Genomic DNA, 23018 nt, shown 5'->3' with positions numbered 1-23018 from the left:
TTGCAATTTCCATCAGTACGATACTGTCGGGCGGGTTGGGGGGGGCGGGGTCAGTTTAGATTACATGCTGAAATCTGTGGCATGGGTCTTTGGCCCACAGCCTCCTAGCTCCAAGGCAGGACTGCTACCAGTAAGAGAAATCTGACACCTTTCATTCGGAGGAAATGTACAAGGCGAAAACAGTTTCTGTGTCTATTGACATAAACGTCTCGTTTTGCTTCAGGTTGAAACCAATCCAAAAGGGGAGGAATTCTAAAAGGACCTAAAGTCTTTCTGAAGCTGGACCTTTTTTGTAAGTACAGTCATTAACTGGCACTAAAGCAGCAAATAGAAGTTGTGCCCAATGCCGATGCATCTCATATTACATTTAAAGGGGGGATTGTCATCATTTGATGAGGTCAGCATGGTTGGTGTCCTACAGTAAATGTTTTTTGATGTAATATTGCTGAAGAATTGTGTAATTCAAATGAAGATTGGACAGTAGAAGCAAACTGTTTAAATGTTAGTCTGGAAAATGATTTGTTGTCTCTCAGATTCACTCAAAGCCGCGAATTACAGTGTCTTTGAGAGTTGTAAAAGTTTTATTTGTAAAAGTAGCAAAGCAGCAACTTGACACACTAGTATAGAATCTACTTGGATGCAATTTAACTAAATGGGAACGATGTCCCATAGCGAGCGTGTTTAGCCACGTGTTCCCTGGCGCTCGCAGTGCCGAGAAACACGAGGCTACAAAAACACGAGTCGGGTTTGAAAAGAGGCCTCGATGGGGAACCTGTAGCTGAGACTGCGACAAGCCCCGCCTGGGGAGCTCCGCTTGCTGGAACTCCTCAGTATAACGAGAGATCTGGATGCCATTTTTAAATGGCGTCCCGATCTCCGAGGCCCCCGAATCGTCCCTCAGCCACCTCGCCTCCCCCAAAACACCTGCGCAGGGCACCCCTGGCCTGATTGCACCCCTGCACAAAATATCAGCATGCCACCTCGGCAGTGCCAGGCTGGCAATGCCTGGGTGCCCAGGTAGCACCTGCAGTGCCACGGTACCCCTGTGCAAAGGGCATGCACCTGGGACCTCCGATCCCCTGGGAGACCCCCCCCCGGAGTGCTGTTTCGTCTGGTCCCCTTTTGTGGAGACCAGTACTGAATGGCGCTTGCCCGAGTTTGTCGAGCCTACAGAGATTGATCCTAGCACCTCGGGAATCTGTTCGTTAAATGAGACTAGCCGTCTCATTTCAATGTGCAGATTTGTTAAAGTGATCCCTCCCAGAATGGGCGGGATTTGCATCGCAATGTCTCGTGAGATCACGTTAGATCTCGCAAGACGTTGCGAGCCGGGTAGATCCTGGGAGCGGGTCCTCCCCGCTTCAATCGGCCACACTGCAGCACAGCAAGCTGCTTTTTGGGTACAGCGTGGCCATTAAATCACGGCCAGTGTATGTATAGTCTATGCACCACCCTGGTGATATTTGATTGAGGCAGAAGTCCTGATCATTGCTTACCTTCTAATTATATTAGCTTACAGCTTTATATCCGTATTGAATTTCAAAGTAAGCCATGCAATTTTAAGGAGGTTCTACTTTGCCCCGACCCCTGTACTGTGTCCACATGAGGTTGTGTAAAGCATGATAAGTACCACCGTGCTGACATAAAAAGATGATTTATTCTGCTCCCTGTCCTCTGTCGCCATGTTCTGCCTTTCCTTCCTCAGCCACTAAACCCAAAGGTACCAGACCGGCAATTTTATTTGTTACACATTTATTGGCTCCGAGGTATGCGACTATCATTGGGGTTACGGTGCGTGTAAAACTCACTTTTAACATTCTGAATAAGTAAAAGCAGTTTCTCTGGTTGATCAATTACTCTATCCCTATACTTTATTTTCGCTCACCGTCAGTATATGTGGTGTGTAGCTGATTTTGTGCAAGTAAATGTGCTTAAAGAAAGGCCACTGGCCAACAAAGCAACCGAGCGTTATTTGATTTGGTATTTACAGTGACTTTAAAAAATAATAAGGTGGTGCAGTGGTTAGCATTGCTGTCTCACGGCATCGAGGTCCCAGGTTCGATCCCGGCTCTGGGTCACTGCCCGTGTGGAGTTTTTAACATTCTCCCCGTGTTTGCGTGGGTTTTGTCCCCACAACCCAAAATGTAGGGTAGGTGGATTGGCCACACTCAATTGTCCCTTAACCGGAAAAAATGAATTGGGTATTTTGAATTTATAACAAAATAAATAAAATAATGTTGCAAGCTGATGTATGTTTCTCAACTGTCTTGTTTCAGCTGTGTTCTGCTTGACTAGAACGGTGATGGTATTTTTCACTTGTCCGCACTAGTTGCTTAACTGGTAGACTCTCTGCATTACGTTACTATAATCTTTTCACTGCTAATTGTGTTGCTGTTAAGAGTAGCTAGTGTGCTAACCATGGTACTAACTTGTCCAATTTCTTTTTTTTCTCTCTTCCGCACTCAAATTACTGTGACCTGACCAGTGTCCCCTGTTGGCTTTTCAAACGTCGGTGTAGCTTTTGCTGTACTTTTCTCTCTCTGTTACCAATCTCGTCACTCTCCAACACTGCTTTTAGTCAAACTGAATCCTATCGCCAACTTCTGAGAACTGAGCCAAACTCACCAGGACCCAAAAACTGTAGTCAGTTGAGAGTGGGAGAGACGTCAGACCGATCCTAGAAAGAGTCTTGCCTGAGGTGGGGGGAAAAAAAAAACACAATCTGCAATGCATCTTAAACAAGAAGTGCATTGCATTTTCTTGCTTCCTATCTACCTATTGATGTGGCTTTACACAACCCTCACCTTTATCCCATGGTATTTCCTCTCTGACGCAAAGAAGAAAAAGGCTATGGCGAAACGACTAAAGGCCAAGGCCACGTCCGAGAAACCAGGCAGCCCATTCCGTTCCGTGGATCACTTTGACTCCCTTGCCAAAATGGACTTCCCTGGATTGGACACGGTCGATAAGCTCTTTGAAGCGGCTGAGAAGAAATTTCGGAAGCAGCACTGTTTGGGCACAAGAGAGTTGTTGAGTGAAGAAAATGAGGTCCAAGTCAATGGAAAAGTATTTAAAAAGGTAAACCACTTAACACACCGCTATTTCTTGTCCGTTACAAATATTGTTAGCAATACCTTCATTTTTACATTGCGTGTCACTGGAATGAATCTGAGTATTGGGCCAGGCGTGGGATGCAAAGAGGTCACAAAAGTCCACTCCTGTCTAAAACACTTGATGTTGATTCATCCTCATTGACTCCCCCAACTTTCCCATATGGTAATTTGAGCTTTACCATATGGGAATCTGCCCACACATTGAAAAGTCGATAGTGCATGTTCTCGCCATACACCCCATCTAAGGATTCTTTTGGGTGATGTTGGTCATGTTAAACATAGGGGGCGGGGTTCTCCGGTCACCGACGCCGAAATCGCCCTCGGCAATCGGCTGGAGGATCCCCGTTTATGACAAAATCGAGGGCAGCGCCACGTTTGCGATGCTCCGCCTCCTCAAAAACGCCGTACTCGGGATGTACGCCGTCAGGATGGCCTCAGGACGCCACCTGAGGCTCGTCCCCGACGGGCTGAGTTCCCGGCGGCTGGGATCTGAGTTTTTTTCCCCCGTGGACCACGCGTGGCGTCTGTGGACTGAGTCCAACGCCGCCACAGTCAGTCGGTCGGTGGGGGGGGGGGGGGGAGGAGTCAGACTGGCGAGTGGGGGACTGCCGAGGGGGTTACACGGAGACAGTTTTTGGGAGGCCACGTCAGCGCACAGCTGGCACCTTGTATGGTGCGGCCGCCACAGGCCACTGTCGTGCACAGGCACAGCCTTGGACATGGCAATTCTCCAGCCATATCCGCAGGTAAAGCCGGCTTTATGCTGCACGGCACCGGACTCTGTCCCACCGGACAGAGGATCGGTGTAGCTGTTGTGCGTTTTTTTGTCGTAAAACGCCACGGTTCCCACGCCAGCTTCGTGACTTGGTTGACACCAAAAAAGACCTTGCACTCCCTTCAGGGGTTGAAGCCAAGTGTTGGTACTTTTTGTACTCTGGATCTTTTCACCGCGTCTTCGGCAAAATTAGACTTCTGTAAAGCACATTTCACCAGACTCCTCCCAGAGACCAAGGAAATAGAGATTTCCTTTCAGCGCTAGGATGGAGCAAATAGTCAAGAGACACTTTAATCAGTGCCGTTCCTGATCTGTTGTGAAGTGTCTCTTGTTGAATCCTTCACTCATTTCTTTTCTCCTCCCTTTTTTATTCCACGACACTCCATCAAGGAACTGCTGCCTGGTTCTCCTCAGTGTACCTTGGGGGAAATTTTGTGACAATCTGATTCAAAGGTTAGGGAAGTGGCAGTACCACAGATCCCGCAGATGCTTAGTGAAAAAAAATGAAAATCGCTTATTGTCACGAGTAGTCTTCAATGAAGTTACTGTGAAAAGCCCCTAGTCGCCACATTCCGGCGCCTGTCCGGGGAGGCTGGCTAGGGAGAGATTTCTGTATAAGGATCTTGCTTGCATTTTTAGGGTCCCGCACAGAATTGTACACAGCCTTTCCATTGTTGTAGCTATTTTTAACTGCAGGAATGCATCAGTTGCTCAAACCCAGATATAATGGATTGGCTGTTTACTTGAAACTGAGGTATAATATCGCATCTGCCAAATATTGAACATGTGGGGTAGAGAAATTCTAAAAGTGAGACCACATTTTCTATGCACCCTTAGGATAAGACCAGGGTAATCTATGTTTGTTGGCATGCTCTTGCTTGATTAACTGGTGTTGTACATTGCCTTACCTACAGCTAATCCTCGGGGAATATAAATGGCTAAGCTATGAAGAGGTCAATCAGCATGTAAACTGCTTTGGCAGTGGCCTGACTGCCTTGGGACTGAAGGCAAAGGATATGATTGGCATCTTCTGTGAAACCAGAGCTGAGTGGATGATCGCAGCACAAGCCTGCTTCAAGTACAATTTCCCACGTAAGTATTATTTCTAGTTGTCCTGTAATGTGAGCGAGGTGTAGGTATAATGGAATCAAACAAAGCATGATAGTTGTGCTAACCGGTGAGCTGCGAAGAGGATTTTACTCCGGCCATTTAACAAAAAAAATCTGATCCAATATCAGATTTTCAAAAAAGAAATGAAGCAAAAAGGTATTGGCTTCAAGGGGTTACAAGAAGTAGCCAATATGTTCAGTGTCAGGCTTGAGAGCGAAGGCGACGCAGCACCTAGGAGTAAAAACGGAAAATGCTCATCAGCCAGGCAGCATCCGTGGAGAGAGAGGGGCAGGGTTGACGTTTCAGAAATTTCATCAAAATTTGGAAAAGTCAGGAATGTAATGGGTTTTAAGCAACTGAAAGGAAGGGGGTGGGTCGGAAAAAGAGCAAAGGGGAAGGCCTGTGCTAGATGGGAGAGATTGGTGACCAAATGGTGGTACAAGGCCAAAAGGAGTGGCAATGGGACAGGTAAAGAAACGGAAGGTGGGGCTAGAGGTGGTGTGAATGGCAGAATGATGATCTGCTGCTGCGATCTGAAAGCAAAAATAAGAGAAAAAGGAGAGCAAAGCCGAAACCTGCAAAGCAAAATGGCGGCTGTGGTTACAGTTTGAAATTGTTGAAGTCCGTGTTAAGCCCGGAAGGCTGTTGAGTGCCTACCTGAAAGGTGAGGTGCTGTTCCTCGAGCTTCCTTGGAGCTTTCTTGGAACACTGTAGGAGATGGAGGAAAGCGGAGACCGAGTGGAAGCGAGGGCAGTTAGGAATGGGCAACAGGTGCTGGCCTTGCCAGCGATGCTTGCATCCTCTGAACAAATAATCGAGAGAGAAAAACAATTCCACCCCACACACTTTTCTATCCATGCTGCTGTGGGAGGACAGATACCAAAAGCAGGAAGTGTGTGTGTTTTTTTAAACAAGGTTGAATAACTGAGGCCTAAGCAGTATTTGCAGACCTGACCCGTGTTTTTGACCTGCATTGGAGGTGACCTAGGGACCAGTTGGGTTGGGGCAAAAAGGCTAAATCTTCCAACTCTTAAGACCACTCCCTAGAAAGGACAACCTTGTGTAAGTATACAGAGAGAAATGGAGGAAAAATTGTGAAAGTGGATGGTGATTTGAAAGAGAGCTCGAATGTGGATCATCAAACTTCTAGTAACTCATTATAAAGAAGGAACTTGAGTCTTCGGATTGCCTTTCATGTCTCCGGAACGTCCCAAAGTGCTTTACAGCCCCGATACTGTTGTACAGGAGATATCGGTTGAATAAATATTGCTTATGCCACAAATGTTTGAAGAGAAACAGAGAGGATATATGGAGAAGAGCAATCTGTAACTTCTGAGTAAGTTGCTAAGATCTTGAACTCTATTCCATGACGTGTTCTGCAATCCAGTATTAACTTTCTCCCACTTGGATTTAGGAAAAATATTCCCGTCATTAATACATTGTTTGTTCAGTTCCATCAGTATTTTGTTCCCAAACACTGATGTATTCACCATTTTTTTTTAAACAAACATTTTTTTAACTGACACTGAAAACTTTTTCCATAAACACATCTCCACCCCCTCCCTTATTGGCAACTTCTAACTCGGTTAAAAGCCAAAGAACAGCTTTTGAAGATTGCCAAAAGAAGTCGGTCAGTAACTATCGTCTCTCCTGACAAAATGTTGTTCAGTTGTGGAAATAGGCATGCGGTTTGTGTGCGTCTTGGGGAATTGAGTAATTGATTTGGGTGAATCATACCAGTTGTTGGAACACTCATTTGCTAAGTGGGTCCGATGTCAATGGCATATGTAGAACTTCCTCCTCTATTTTATATTTATTTAAATGAAGCAAACTTGCAACATTTCGCAGTGGTGTCAGTTAAGGGTTTGGGATGGATGTCGGAGTTGGTTTCAGTACTCTGATTTTTGTTTTCCCCCCTAAACTTCTGATTGTTTTCCAGAGTCCGGTTTCTCCTGCAGCCTCGCCCCCTCAAAACCCCTGGATATGTATAAGAGAGTAGATTTGGAAAAACATGGGAAGATTATGTTCCCTGGCTCAAATAACCTTCCCGAACCTCCCGTTGATCCTTGTGCCCCATGGATGATTGCCATTTCTACAGGATATTAGATTAGAGGGCAAGTGTCTTTGAAAGATCGTCTGCGGAATTGTGCCCCTACAGGGGGCTTAAAGCTTTGGGAACATTTTGGAGATTCATCTGTAAATTTTAAGTTTTGTTAAATACTTTTTTTTTAACAAACAATTTTATTGAGGTAGTTTTTTGGCATTGTAAACAGTTACAGACATCAACAGAAAGAAAGCAAAAAAAGGCAAAAATGTGCAAACATCCACGAACATTCAATACTTCAGTCGTAACATACTGCACAAGCCCGCTCCTCTCCCACTGGTACTACCCGCCAATTAATCCCTCCTACTCTACTCTACTGTACCCTCCTCCTTTCTCCCTCCCCCTGCTGACGCTCACTCTCCCGCAAAGAAGTCAATGAATGGTTGCCACCTTCAGGCGAACCCCTGTACAGATCCCCTCAAGGCGAACTTAATTTTTTTCATACCCAGGAAACTCGACATTTCCGCAAGCCACAACTCAGTCTTCGGGGGCTTTGAGTCTCTCCATGCCAATAATATTTGTCGCCGGGAAGCAAAGGCCAAAACATCGGCCTCTTTCTCACCCTGGACTCCCGGGTCTTTCGAAACCCCAAAAATTGCCACCCCTGGACCCATCGCCACCCTTGTTTTTAGCACCCGGGACATGATCCCCGCAAATCCCTCCCATTATCACCTAAGCATCGGGCATGCCCAAAACATGTGTATGTGGTTCGCTGGTTCTCCTGCGCACCTAGCGCATTTGTCCTCATCCCAAAGAATTTGCTCATCCGAGCCACCGTCATGTGGGCCCGGTGAACGACTTTAAATTGAATCAGGCCGAGCCTGGCACATGTTGCGGTCGAATTTACACTACTCAGGGCTTCTGCCCACAGCCCGTCCTCCATTTCCCCGCCTAGCTGCTCCTCCCATTTTAGTTTCAGTTCCTCCATCAGGGACCCTTCCTCCTTCATGAGCACTGTATAAATATCAGAGACTCTACCCTCCCCTCCTTCCCCCCCTAGAGACTATTCTTTCCTGGATCCCCAATGGCGGGAGGTGTGGGAAGGATGGGACCTGTCTACAGACAAAGTCCCGCAACTGTAGGTACCTAAAATAATTTCCCCTTACCAACCCAAATTTCTCCTCCAAGCTCCTCAAACTCGCAAAGCTCCCTTCCAGGAACATATCGCCCACCCCCGCCCACTGCCAAGCCCGAAACCCCCCATCCATACTCCTGGGGACAAACCGATTGTCGCAGATTGGCGCCCAGACAGATGCCCCCATCTCCCCTACATGCCTCCTCCACTGGCCCCATATCCGCAGGGTCGCCACCACTACCGGGCTGGTGGAGTACCTGGCCGGCGGCAGCGGTAGAGGAGCCGTGACCAGGGCTGCCAAGCTGGAGCCCCTGCACGAAGCCGCCTCCACCCGCTCCCAGATAGACCCCGTACCCACCATCCCCTTCCTTATCATAGCGATGTTGGCCGCTCAGTAATAATTAATCAGACTCTGCAAAGCCAGCCCTCTCTCGCTGCGGTTCCTCTCCAACATCGCCTTCTTCACCCGCGGGGATTTTCCCGCCCAGACAAAGCTCATGATCATCTTGTTAACCCTTTTGAAGAAGGTCTGTGGGATAAAGATCGGGAGGCACTGAAAAATAAACAGAAATCTAGGGAGGATTGTCATCTTTACAGTTTGCACCCTCCCTGCCAGCGACTACGGGAGTGCATTCCATCTCCGAAACTCTCCCTTCATTTGCTCCACCACCCTGGCCAAATTTAACTTGTGCAGCCTGCCCCAGTCTCGCGCCACCTTGATCCCCAAGTACTGGAAATTTTCCTCAACCAGCCTAAATGGTAGCCCTCTCAATCTGTTCTCCTGGCCCCTTGCCTGTACCACAAACATTTCGCTCTTGGCCATATTTAATTTGTATCCTGAGAACTGGCCGAACTTCCTCAACATTTCCAGTATACTTCCCATCCCGGCCACTGGGTCCGACACAGACAGGAGCAGGTCGTCCGCATAAAGAGAGACCCTATGTTCTACCCTGCCCCTAACCATCCCCTTCCATCCCTTTGCGGCTCTCAGCGCCATCGCCAGCGGCTCTATGGCCAGCGCAAATAGCAGCGGGGAGAGCGGGCAGCCCTGTCTTGTCCCACGGTACAGCCTAAAGTACTCTGACACTTCTCTGTTTGTCCTGACGCTGGCCTTTGGGACCTGATATAATAACTTGATCCAATTCACCAGTCCCTCCCCAAACCCAAACCGTCCGAGCACCTCCCATAGATAGCCCCACTCCACCCGGTCAAAGGCCTTCTCGGCGTCCATCGCCACCACTACCTCCACCTCCCTACCCGCCGGGGGCATCATTATCACATTAAATAATCTTCTCAAGGTGGCCGACAGCTGCCTACCTTTCACGAACCCAGTTTGGTCCTCCCCAATCACCTCCGGTACGCAGTCCTCAATTCTAATCGCCAGTACTTTGCCAGGAGCTTGGCATCTACATTAATCAGGGAGATTGGCCTGTAGGACCCACACGCCTCCGGGTGTTTACTCCGCTTCACTATCAGTGATATAGTGGCTTGCGACATCGGCGGCGGCAGGGTCCCTCTGTCCCTAGCCTCATTAAAAACCCTCGCCAAGACCGGGCCCACCAACTCCGAGAACTTCCTATAAAACTCTATCGGGTATCCATCTGGCCCCGGGGCTTTCCCCGACTGCATGGCCTTTAGGCCCCCCACCAACACCTCCTCTACTCTAATCGGGGTCCCGTCTCATCCACTTGCCCCCCCCCCCCCACCCCACCACCTACTGTTGGGATGGTTAACCCGTCCAGAAACCTTTTCATCTCCTCCGGTTCTTCCGGAGGCTCCGAAGTGTACAGCTTGCGATAGAAGTCCCGGAATACCTTATTCAATCCTACCGGGTCCTCCACTCTGCACCCCTCCCCATCCATCACTCTACTTATTTCCATGGCCGCCTCCCTCTTCTTGAGTTGCTGCTCTAACAATCTGCTAGCCTTTTCCCCAAGCTCGTACACCACTCCCCTCTCCTTCCTAAGCTGTTCCACGGCCTTACTCGTGGATAGCGCCCCCAGTTCCGCCTGTAGTCTCTGCCTCTCCCTGAGTAAAACCTCCCCCGGGGACTCAGCGTGTTCCTCATCTATCCGACCCATTTTCCTAACCAATCTGTCCATCTCTGCCCTGTCTGCCTTGGCTCTGTGGGCCCCAATTGAGATCAACTCTCTCCGCACTACTGCCTTTAGCGCCTCCCACAAGGTCGCCGCTGAGACCTCCCCCGTATCATTCACCTGCAAGTAATTTTGCATACACCTCCGAAGCCTCTCAGATCCCCTCCTCCGACAGCAGTCCCACGTCTAGCCTCCACTGCGGGCGTTGAAAGTTCACCCCCCCGACCTGCAGGTCTACCCAGTGCGGGGCATGGTCCGAGCTAGTGATTGCCGAATATTCCGTGTTCTTTACCTCCCCTATACAATCCCTGCTTAGAACAAAGAAGTCTATCCTAGAATATACTTTATGGACGTGCGAGTAAAACGAGTAGCCCCTTCCTGTCGGCTGTCTGGCTCTCCAGGGGTCCACTGCCCCCATTTGCTCCATAAACCCTTTCAGCTCCCTTGCCATTGCTGGGAGTCTACCCGTTCTGGGACACGACCGATTCCGAGCTGGATCCAGGACCATGTTAAAGGAACAGCCAGGAACAGCAGACCAAACTTCACGTGCTTCTTGAACAGCACCTCCTTGACTTGTTTAAAGGCTGCTCGCCGCCGCCGAGCCACCTCCTGGCTTAGGTCCTGGTAAATACGGAGAACACTGTTGTTCCACGTGCTGCTCCTGGCGCTCTTTGCCCACCGCAGCACCCGCTCCTTGTCCACGAACCTGTGGAACCTGATCACCATCGGGCAGGGGGGTCCGCCCCTGCCTCGCCTGCACTCTGTATGTTTTGTTAAATACTTGTCAGTTTAGGTTTTATCACTGACAAGAAAATGTGATCCACACCTTTCATCCCTCAAATAATGCAGACCGTTAATTTCCTTCCTGTGCATGAATATGCTTGTTTGTCACTAATTTGAATATCCAGATATTAAACTTACTTCTGCACAATCCTCCGTATTGTGTTTGTTTTTGAATAACTTGTTCAAACAAGCTGGTTTAAAAACATATCATCAAAGAAAGAAACCTGGGGCAGCGCAGTGGTTAGCACTGCTGCCTCACCCCACCAAGATCCCTGGGTCAATCCCAGCTCTGTGCCCCCCATGTTTGTGGGGGTTTCACCCCCACAAACCCAAAGATGTGCGAGCTAGGTGGATTGGCCATGCTAAAATTGCCCCTTAATTGGAAAAAATGAATTGGGTACTCTAAATTTTAATAAAGAGAAAGAAACCTGGACCTGATTTAAATGTCATGAGGGTTCTGTGATTCATAGGTTTGAGGGGCAAGGTTTAGAAGAGGTGCGCGAGGGAAGTTTTTCCTCTGGAACTCGCTGCTGGAGGAAGTGGTGGAAGCAGGTGCAATAGTGATGTTTAAGAGGCGTCTTGACAAACACATGAAGGGGATGGGAATAGAGGGATACGGACCCCGGAAGTGTAGAAGGTTTTGGGTTAGATGGGCAGCATGGTCGATGCAGGCTTGGGGGGGCTGAAGGGCCTGTTCCAGTGCTGTACTTTTCTTTGTTCTTTCTTTGATTCAATCTGAGATTAATTTATTTAATTTAGGCTCCAAGCCCAGCGACACACTTGATGAAGTATGTAGAGTTTGGTGATGCTGAAAAGAGAGGCTGGTTATTCAGTTTGACTAGAAAAATATTATTATAAATAGGTTCTATATAAAAACGTTTTGTGGGCTGAGTTAAATCTTCGATTTTCAAATGTTTTTCTTTATCTCCTACACCTTGCCGAGTGAGATACAAAGCCTCCGGCATTATCCTTCTGTCTAGGTTAAATGATGGACATACAGCAAATCAAACCTATTGGGAATGTGGTAGCTTCATAAGATTCACTTTTGCTAATGGCTGAAGAAGCCAACCTGTGAGAGGCAGGCTGTGCCACAAGTGCCACAGATGAAGTGGTTATCAGGTGTCACTGTGGGTCTTCGTGTGCAGTGTTGGCAGGCGAATGCGCACCTGTGAGCATAAGTGACTGTTCGAATCCATGTGGGGAAATCTAAACCAAAATAACTAAATGACCCCCAAATGAAAAAATTACCAACAAGATTTCACTTCTCTGTAACTTTTATTTTAACACAAATCAGAACCTAGGCAAATATACTTCAAACAAAAAGGTCAATTTCAATTTAAATGGTCGATACAACAACTCTTACATAAGCGCAGACACTTCCCATCTGCGTGTATGGCATAAGCTACAGAACTCTACAATATGCAGTCCTTTATTCACACAAAGTAGGTTGAGTCCTGTTGATCACAGCTTTCAGTCCCGAGTTTCAAAGGGGGTCTCCCTGGGGACATGACAACTTCTGATGCTGTAGTTTTCAAGAATTTCTTTTCAACTAAACAACTGAAAACATCCCAGTCTTGGTATGCCCACTTTTGGGAAAACATCCATATGTTTATCATCTCCAAGCCATTCATGCAGCTTTTTAAGTTTTAAACCATTTTTACCAAATCAGTGCCTCCCAAGTGCTCCTGCTTATTTTTCAGCCAAACGGAGAACCCGACCTCTTCATGAGAGTGATTTGCTTCTTCTCATCACAAGAATTGCGTTCCTCTTTTCTTTACTTTCTCTTTGTGTCTGCATCTGTGCACTGACCACCTTTAGCCTCCTGCATCTTTGGCTCTCCGTTGTTTCTGTAGCTCCCTTTAGGAACATAGAAAATAGGAGCGGGAGGAGGCCATTCAGTCCTCCGAGCCAATCGTTATGATCATAGAATATCATCTAGCTCAAGAGCCTAATTCCGCATCCCCCTCCCCACTCCATATCTTTTGATCCCCTTCGCCCCAGGTGCTATCTGACTCTTCTTGAAAACATACAATATTTTGGCCTCAACTACTTCCTGGTAACAAATTCCACAGGCTCGCCCCTCTCTGGGTGATGGAATTTCTCCCCATATCCTCAGACTGTGACCCCATGTTCTGCACACACCCACCATCAGGAACATCCTTCCTGCATCTACAGTCCTGTTAGAATTTTATAGATTTTGTTAAGATCCTCCTTCAATATTCTGAACTCCAGTGAATACAATCCTAACCGATTCAATCTCTCCTCGTACGTCAGTCCCGCCATCCCAGGAATCAGTCTGGTAAACCTTTGCTGCACTCCCTCTGGAGCAAGGACATCCTTCCTCCGAGAAGGACCCCAAAACTGCACATAATATTCCAGGTGCTGCCTCACCAAGTCGCTGTATAATTGTCGAAAGACATTCCTACTCCTGTACACTCATCATCTCGCAATGAGGGCCAGATTACTATTTGCCTTCTTTACCACCTGCTGTATCTGCATGTTTACCTTCAGTGACTGGTGTACGAGGACACGCAGGTCTCATTGCACATTCCTCTCTCCTAATTTGACCATTCAGATAATCTACCTATGTGATTTTGCTACCAAATGTGGATAATCTCTCATGTATCCAAATTATTACTGCATCTGCCATTCATTTGCTTACTCACTCAAATCACAGTGAAGGATCTTTGCATCCCTCTCACAGCTCACCCTCCCAACCAACTTTGTGGAGATATTACATTTTGTTCCCTCATCTAAATCGGCACGGTAGCCCAGTGCTTAGCACTGTTGCTTCACAGTGACAGGGCCACAGGTTCGATTCCCGGCTTGGGCACTGTCTGTGCAGAGTCTGCACATTCTCCCAGTGTCTGCGTGGGTTTCCTCTGGATACTCCGGTTTCCTCCCAGAAGCCCTGAAAGACTTGCTGTGAGGTGAATTTGTTTCCTGTCTGTCAACCAGTTTTCTATTCATCTCAAACCACTACCCCATATCCCATACGCTTTAATTTTACACATTAATCTCTTATGTGGGACTTTGTCAAAAGCCTTCTAAAAGTCCAAAAAAAAGAACATATCCACTGACTTCCCTTCATCAACTCTGCTAGTTACATCCTCAAATATTTCCAGTAGCTTTGTCAAGAATAATTTCCCCTTCATAAATTCATGCTGACTCTGCCCAATCCTGCCACTGTTTTCCAAGTGCTCTGCTATAAAATCTTTGATAATGGATTCTAGAATTTTCCCCACAACTGACATCAGGCTTTAGTGGTCTATAATTCCCTGATTTCTCTCTACCCCACTTGTTGAATAGTGGAGTTACATCAGCTACCCTCCAATCTGTAGGAACTTTTCCAGAGTCTATAGAATCTTGGAAGATGGAGCACTGTTTCTAGGCCCACTTCCTTAAGTACTCTGGGATGTAGATTATTAGCCCGCCCCCTTTGTGCTTGTAGCCCCGCCTCTGTGCCTGTAGCCCTACCCTCCTTTTGTGTCCATAGCCCTGCCGCCCTTGCATCTTACTGGACAAATGGCTTCATTATTACCAACCTTCCTGTTGGTACTACTTCTCAAGGGTTGAGAGGTCACATGGACCAGTATTCCTTATTTTCCAAGAAAATTACAATTGATAAAAGCAAATTACTGGAATCTGAAACAAAGACAGAAAATACTGGACAATCTCCGCAGGTCTGACAGTATCTGTGGAGCGAGAAGGGAGCTAATGTTTCGATCTGGATGACTAGACTCAAAACGTTTGCTCCCTTTTCTCTCCACAGACGCTGTCAAAACTGAGCCCTTTATTATTGGTCAAACATTTAGAAACAAATAGATTCTATATAGGTTTAAAAGAAATTATAAATGTTGCTTGCTGTACTGCTTCCAAGTCAAAACCATCGCAGTGACCATATGAAAATATAGCTGAGATAAATCCATCAAGAGTTCAACTTAAGCTCCCCCACTGACATACTTATTAAAGTGCAATTTTGATTTGCTGTCTACGCTGAGATGGCTGTTCTCTGCTGGGACATGAGCTGGTCAAATATACTCAGCATTGATGAGGTAAGGATGTAGCTTGGTAAAAGTCACATTTTATTCTGTCTGGGCCATTTTTAGCTCCTCTTCTTTTTTTTCCACCAGTGTGACCACACCCTTCCAGAATTGCATACATTGGACGGGGTTCTCCATTGCGTCGGCTACACACACACGCCTGTGGATTTTTCCAGCGGCATGGGGTGGCCGCAATGGGAAAACCCCATTGGCAGATGGCGGGAATGGTGAATCCCGCTGCTGGCGAGGGTGCATCGCCCAGCCACACGCGGCTGGCAGACTGGAGAATCCCGTCCATTATTTCAGATGTAGACAAACTAAGACTTTACATTGGGAGTGAATTACTTCACTTGATTTACCATCTGTTCCTCTTTGCTTTTTAAATTTGTTGATTGTGGCCAGACACTCAGAAAATATCTTGTGGGTGGGGGGATCCATTTTCTACAATTCCTTGATCCTTGTTCTGATCAGTTCCCTTGTCACTTTTAACATCAATCCTATAATCCTGTCTGTTTTGCGTTCCTAAATGCATGCCTTAATGTGCCGAAGGTTGAACTGGCATAATGTCCTGGATCATAGTGTCCCAGTGCATGAAATAGCTTTGAGTCATTTGCAATAATTTGGCAATGGCTAAAGTCATGGCCATTTGTAAGAAATGAATAACAATTCCTGTTGAAGGATTTGTTTCCCGTTCTCTGTTTAGATTAATTTCAATTTAGTCACCAGAAATAAACAAACAATGTATCCTGGCCATTACCTCAGGATCAGGCTGGAATTAATCACTGCGAAAGAACTCCATTGACCTCTTGTTAAGCCAGGTTGTCCTTCAGTTTGAGGCAGTATTTTAAATTCAGCTCATTCTCTCCTCCTAAAGAGCAAGTTATTACAGCTTCCAATTTCTCCTCCACTACTCCCCTTCTCCCAGCACTCCTATGTTAGGAGCATTGACAGACAAAACTTGCATTTATGTGGCACCTTACACATCCCTTCACCACTTTGGCAATTAATTACTTCTAAAGTTCATGTGTCATCAGTTTGCACATATTTTATTCCGGTAAATATGGGAACCAGGGGAACGATCAGTCATAGCTTTGGCTACAACACCATTTGATCAGATAACTTATCACCTGCCCTTCAGATAGTGAGATTAGATATTTTTTACATCTCCAAAGAGGCAGGCAGGACCTTGGCCTAATGGTCTCATTTGAAATGACGGCATCTCCAACAATGCAATGCAAAACTTGGCACTAAAGAATTAATTCTAGATCACCCACTCAAGTCCTGAAGTGTAGCTTGAACCTATGACCCGTTGAAATAATTCACCAAATTGGACTAAAAGAGTTTATCAAAAACATGCAGGGTTTTTGTTTTTAAACCAGTGTTTTTAATAAATAATAAATAACCTTTATTGTCACTAATGGGGAAACTACTGATTTTGATGTGTAACGTGAAAGTTTTGAATGTTAATTTTTATCATTGTACATCAGCAGTGGGGAACCTGCAGTGTAGGGACCACTTGCGGCCCATCTGGGTAGGGGGTGCAGCCCATGAGGCATTTTGTTGACCGTTGCCCACTTAGGGTTGCCACGTTCGGCTGATTTCCACCCATGTAGTCTTTTTCCTCCTGCTACGACTGAAGTGATTCACATGTAAAGCCAGGACTAGTGAAGTGAGGTGTGTGCTAATTGCTCTCAACAATATCTGTGAGGGGGCAGCACGGTGGCGCAGTGGGTTAGCACTGCTGCCTCACGGTGCCAAGGTCCCAGGTTCGATCCCGGCTCTGGGTCACTGTCCGTGTGGAGTTTGCATTCTCCCCGAGTTTGCGTGGGTTTCGCCCCCACAACCCAAAAATGTGCAGGGTAGGTCAATTGGCCACACTAAATTGCCCCTTAATTGAAGAAAATCAATTGGGTATTCTAAGTTTATAAAAGAAAACAAAACATTGACTGAGTGTCGTTCGCCCCCTCTGCATCCAACATGAATATTTATATTTTGATTTTACCTTATAGAAATGATTAAATATTTTTTATAACTTATGAATTATTTAGTGTGTGTTAAATGTACTTAATCTTAAAGCCTAATTTCAATGTTGCCGCCCACTGAGATGAAGGAAGGTCACTACTCCTGCGGCCCATTCACTAGCTTAGGTTGCTGCTGAATGTGTTGAGAATGTTGAATCCATTTTGATGCAAGCGTAGCTTGATTGTTTTCTTTCTGTTTTCCCCCCACCCCCCTCAGTTGTAACAATTTACTCCACCCTTGGAGAAGATGCTGTAGCTTATGGGCTGAACGAATCCGAAATAACACATCTCATCACTAGCGCGGAACTCCTTGACACAAAGTTGAAGGTGAGCTTTCAGGATTCAGCACGGCCCATTGTCCTTCATGTGAGCGTTTGCACTTGCAGCGTGTGAAGGACTTCGTATTGGGATTCATCGTTCATGTGCTTCAGCTTCAGGATTGGGTCTCGGGGGTGGGATTTTCCACCTCTACCTGCCGGTGGGTTCGTCCAGTCCCGCAGAAGGCGAGTCACCCCTTCCTTGCCGCGGTTTCCATGGCGACAGGACTGGTGAGCCACACAAAACACTAGACATCGGCGGGACTGGAAAAACCTGCCAGTGGCCAATAGTGAGCTACCGCTGCCACCGCAATATACTCAGCGGGGTGAAAATCTGGTCTTTTGTTTTTTGGTGGTTTTGGGGAGGGGTAGAAATTCTTGCACAATATTTCCCCTGTGGCTTTTCTCCATATAACCTTTCTTAGTAAATAAAGATGGCCTTTTAGCTTGAATTGTTAGTGTGAGGAGCATGCTGAAACTTGCCTGCGAAAGTGCAAGCTGTAATTGCATGAGAGCATCAATTAGAAAGGTCTTTAATGTAAATAGAAATCGCCATGCTTTTGATGCTCTGATCTATATTCTTTTTTTTTTAAATAATTTTTATTGAATTTTTCAAAATACAAACATTTTAACCCCCCCTACATTTACATTTAAATTATAACAAAACAAAGTCAAACCCCCCTACTTAACAAGAAAAAGAAAAAAAAAATCCCCCCCCCCCCCCCTACCCGCGCGTCCCCCCCCCCCCCCCCCCCCCCCCCCCCCCCCCGCCGGCGAACCGACAGTCAGACCAACTTATCATTTCTAGCAGCGTCCTCGGGCAGGCCTTGCCCGTGCCACCGCCGCTACCGTACTTCCTTCGTCGTTGCCCGCCCTCCCCTCCCCTCCCGGGTTGCTGCTGTCATGGCCTCAGTTTCTATCTCTGATCCAAGAGGTCTAGGAAGGGTTGCCATCGCCTGGAAAACCCCTGCACCGACCCTCTCAGGGCGAATTTGATCCTTTCCAATTGGATGAAGTTTGCCATGTCGTTTAACCAGGTGTTAACACTCGGAGGCCTTTCGTCCCTCCACTGAATCAGGATCCTCCTCCGAGCCACCAAGGACGCAAAGGCTAATATTCCAGCCTCCCTCGCCTCCTGTACCCCCGGTTCCACCCCAACCCCGAAGATCGCAAGTCCCCATCCTGGCTTGACCCTGGACCCCACCACTCTCGACACCGTCCCTGCCACCCCCTTCCAGAACTCCTCCAGTGCCGGACATGCCCAAAACATATGTGCATGATTCGCAGGGCTTCCCGAACATCTAATACACCTGTCTTCACCCCCGAAAAACCGACTCATCCTTGTCCCCGTCATGTGGGCTCTATGCAGTACCTTAAATTGAATGAGACTTAGTCTCGCACATGACGACGACGAGTTGACCCTCTCCAGGGCGTCTGCCCATGTCCCGTCCTCTATCTGTTCCCCCAGCTCTAACTCCCACTTATCTTTCAGCTCCTCTACTGGTACCTCCTCCACCTCCTGCATAATCTTATAGATGTCCGAGATCTTCCCCTCCCCGACCCAGACCCCTGATAGCACCCTATCACTCACCCCCCTGTCGGGGAGCGCGGGGAACCCCGCTACCTGTCGTCTGGCAAATGCCTTCACTTGGAGGTACCTGAACGTGTTCCCCGGGGGGAGCCCAAATTTCACCTCCAGCTCTCCCAGGCTCGCAAACCTCCCCTCTATAAACAAGTCCCTCAGTTGTCTAATACCCGCCCTCTGCCAGCTCTGGAATCCCCCTCCTGTGTTTCCCGGCGCAAATCTGTGGTTCCCTCTTAGTGGTGCCCCTATCAGACCTCCCACTTCCCCCCTGTGTCGCCTCCACTGCCCCCAGATCTTGAGGGTGGCCGCCACCACCGGGCTCGTGGTATACCTCGTGGGAGGGAGCGGCCATGGTGCCGTTACCAGTGCCCCTAAGCTTATGTTGCCGCAGGACGCCCTCTCCATGCGCTTCCAGGCTGCCCCCTCCCCTTCCATCATCCACTTTCGTACCATCGATGTATTTGCCGCCCAGTAATATCCTGAAAGGTTGGGTAACGCCAGCCCTCCACTATCCCTACTCCGCTCCAAAAAGACCCTTCTAACTCTCGGGGTGCCATGTGCCCACACATACCCCATGATACTACTCGTTACCTTCTTGAAAAAGGCCCTGGGGAGGAAGATGGGCAGACACTGGAACAAAAACAAGAACCTCGGGAGGACCGTCATTTTAACTGACTGCACCCTCCCTGCCAGCGACAGCGGCACCATGTCCCACCTCTTAAACTCCTCCTCCATCTGCTCCACCAGTCTGGAAAAGTTCAACTTGTGTAGGGTCCCCCAGTTCTTTGCCACCTGCACCCCCAAATACCTAAAACTTTTAACTGCTCTTTTGAAGGGGAGCCTCCCAATTCCCTCCCCTTGGTCTCCCGGGTGTATTACAAAGACCTCACTTTTCCCCAGATTTAATTTATATCCCGAAAAGTCCCCGAACTCCGCTAGTATCCCCATTACCTCCGGCATTCCCCCCTCCGGGTCTGCCACATACAACAACAAATCATCCGCATAGAGCGAGACCCGATGTTCCTCCCCTCCCCTTGTCAGTCCTCTCCACCCCCCTGAACCCCTCAGTGCCATCGCCAACGGCTCAATCGCTAATGCAAAGAGTAAGGGAGATAGGGGACATCCCTGCCTAGTACCTCGATGGAGCCCAAAATATTCTGACCTCCTCCCGTTTGTTACCACACTTGCCATCGGAGCTGAATAGAGCAGTTTTACCCACTTGATAAATCCCTCCCCAAACCCAAACCTTTCCAACGTCTCCCACAAGTATTCCCACTCCACCCTGTCAAATGCCTTCTCCGCGTCCAGCGCTACCACTATCTCCGCCTCCCCTTCCACTGCTGGCATCATAATCACATTTAACAATCTCCGGACATTTGTGTTACGTTGGCGTCCCTTCACGAACCCCGTCTGGTCTTCATGGACTACCCCTGGCACACAGTCCTCTATCCTGGTTGCCAGGACCTTTGCTAACAGCTTGGCATCTACATTTAAGAGGGAGATAGGCCTGTAGGACCCGCACTGGACCGGGTCCTTGTCCCGCTTCAAAATCAAGGAGATCAGGGCCTGCGACATTGTTGGAGGCAGAACCCCCCCCTCGCGCGCCTCATTGAAGGCTCGCACCAGCACTGGACCCACCAAGTCCACAAATTTCCTGTAAAACTCCACCGGGAACCCATCCGGCCCCGGCGCCTTCCCCGCCTGCATCTGGCCTATCCCTTTAATTAGCTCCTGCAGCTCTATCGGCGCCCCCAACCCTTCCACCAGCTCCTCCTGTACCTTTGGGAACCCCAATTTGTCGAGAAAGTTCTTCATTCCCCCTCTCCTCTTCGGCGGTTCAGACCTATACAATTCCCTATAGAAGTCCCTAAAGACCCTATTCACCTCTTGCCCCTTCTGCACTACATCCCCACCCCTCTCTCTCACTCCCCCAATCTCTCTGGCTGCATCTCGCTTACGAAGCTGGTGTGCCAGCATCCTGCTCGCCTTTTCCCCGTACTCATACGCCGCACCCTGCGCCCTTCTCCACTGCATTTCCGCCTTCCTAGTGGTCAGTAGGTCGAACCTGGCCTGCAAGCTACGCCGCTCCCTTAATAGCCCCTCCTCTGGCGCCGCCGCATATTTCCTATCTACTTCTAGGAGCTCCCCCACCAGCCTCTCCCTTTCCTGCCTCTCCTTCCTCTCTCTGTGTGCCCTTATGGAGATCAGCTCTCCTCTAATCACTGCTTTCAAGGCCTCCCAGACCGTCCCCACCTGCACCTCACCTGTGTCATTCGTACCCAGATAGTTCTCAATGCCCGTTCTCACCCTTCTGCACACCTCTTCGTCCGCCAACAGCCCTACATCCAGGCGCCACAACGGGCGTTGGTCCCGCGCCTCCCCCATGTCCACGTCCACCCAATGTGGTGCATGGTCCGATATCGCAATGGCCGAGTACTCCGTGTCCTGCACTCTCGGTATCAGCCCCCTGTTCAATACGAAAAAATCGATCCTAGAGTACACTCTGTGGACGTGGGAGAAAAAAGAATACTCCCTCGCCCTAGGCCTACCAAATCTCCATGGGTCTACCCCTCCCATCTGCTCCATGAACCCCCTTAACACCTCTGCCGCTGCCGGCCTCCTATTCGTCCTGGAACTCGATCTATCCAGCCCAGGGTCTAACACCGTATTAAAGTCCCCTCCCATGATCAGGCCCCCTGCCTCCAGTCCCGGGATGAGGCCCAGCAGGCGCCTCATAAAACCCGCGTCGTCCCAGTTCGGGGCATACACATTTACCAGTACCACACTCTCTCCCTGCAGCCTACCCCTCACCATCACGTACCTGCCCTCCTTGTCTGCCACCACCTCTGCCGCCACAAACGACACTCTCTTTCCCACCAAAATCGCCACCCCCCCGGTTCTTGATATCCAAGCCTGAGTGGAACACCTGTCCCACCCACCCCCTTCTCAGGCGGACCTGATCTGCTACCCTCAAATGAGTCTCCTGCAGCATTGCTACATCAGCCTTCAGTCCCTTCAGGTGTGAGAAGACCCTTGATCTTTTGACCGGCCCATTCAGCCCCCTTACGTTCCACGTGATCAATCGGGTCGCAGAGCGACCCGTCCCTACTCCCTGTCGATTAGCCATGTCTTGTCCCTTGCTCGCCCCGGGTCATCCCTTCTTTTCTGACCCGCTTCCCATAGCGATGGCCCCCCCCCCCCCCCCCCCCCCCCCCCCCCGCTCTCCCCTTCTCGTCCCTGGTCTTTCTAGCAGCAACCCGGTGTCCCCCCCAGTCCCCCTCCCCTTCCCCCCCCCCCCCCCCCCCCCCCCCCCCCCGGCTAGGACCCCTCCTAGCCGCGATGTACCCCACATCGTACTCCCGAGAGTCAGCTGGTCTCCGCTGACCCGGCTGCTCCTGCCACATTCCGACTCCTCCCGGTTCACCCCATCTGCGCCCGTGAAAGATCCCCTTAAAACCCCCGAGAAAGACCCGCATAATCAACCCGCTCCCCCCCCGTCCCGTCTCCCCAACTTAACGATATAAATACAAATACCCAATGGCAACTAAATACATAAATACTTAACTACATACTTAAATAACAAAATAATTAACTAACTATCAACTAACAGTGTGCCCAACCATCACCCTCCATCAAACAGTATAAATAACCGCAGATAACCATAACCCGAAAAGAAAAAAAAGAACAAAAAACCCCCCCAAGCACCCAAAGAAAAAGGGTAAGAGGGGTAAATAACTAAGGGAAATTGGAAACGGGAAAAAACACCCCATAAGAAGCCAACGACCCACAATAGAGATTTCAACAGTACAAATATACAGAAACACCCAACAACTCGAAACCTTCAAAATATTCAGAAAAGTCAACCGTTCGAGAAAAAACACCCCAAACACTCCACGAAACTGTTACCCAGTTCCGACCTGGCCTGAAAAAGAAAAGGGCCACTTGCACAATCAAGAGTCCCCCGGCGGCTACGACCGCCGGTGCTCCCAGGTTTTA

At 48.6% G+C, this 23018-nt stretch overlaps 1 protein-coding gene across 9 annotated transcripts in view; it reads left to right on the top strand.

Annotated features, from left to right (window-relative positions):
* acsl4a (acyl-CoA synthetase long chain family member 4a) overlaps positions 1 to 23018 on the top strand; it is a 101966-nt gene that overhangs the window by 55288 nt on the left and 23660 nt on the right. For 4 of the 9 annotated variants that reach the window (XM_038775558.1, XM_038775560.1, XM_038775561.1 and 1 more), the window contains exons 2-5: positions 224 to 292; positions 2486 to 3078; positions 4803 to 4980; positions 17338 to 17447. In XM_038775558.1, the coding sequence (XP_038631486.1) occupies positions 2728 to 3078; positions 4803 to 4980; positions 17338 to 17447 (639 nt within the window). In that variant the 5' untranslated portion in view covers positions 224 to 292; positions 2486 to 2727. The remainder of the gene's footprint in view (positions 1 to 223; positions 293 to 2485; positions 3079 to 4802; positions 4981 to 17337; positions 17448 to 23018) is intronic. The other 5 variants (XM_038775566.1, XM_038775567.1, XM_038775563.1 and 2 more) reach the window with 3 other exon arrangements.

Source organism: Scyliorhinus canicula, chromosome 17 (assembly GCF_902713615.1).
Source record: "Scyliorhinus canicula chromosome 17, sScyCan1.1, whole genome shotgun sequence".
In the NCBI taxonomy this organism is placed as follows: domain Eukaryota; kingdom Metazoa; phylum Chordata; class Chondrichthyes; order Carcharhiniformes; family Scyliorhinidae; genus Scyliorhinus; species Scyliorhinus canicula.
This window is presented reverse-complemented; position numbering and strand designations above follow the sequence as displayed.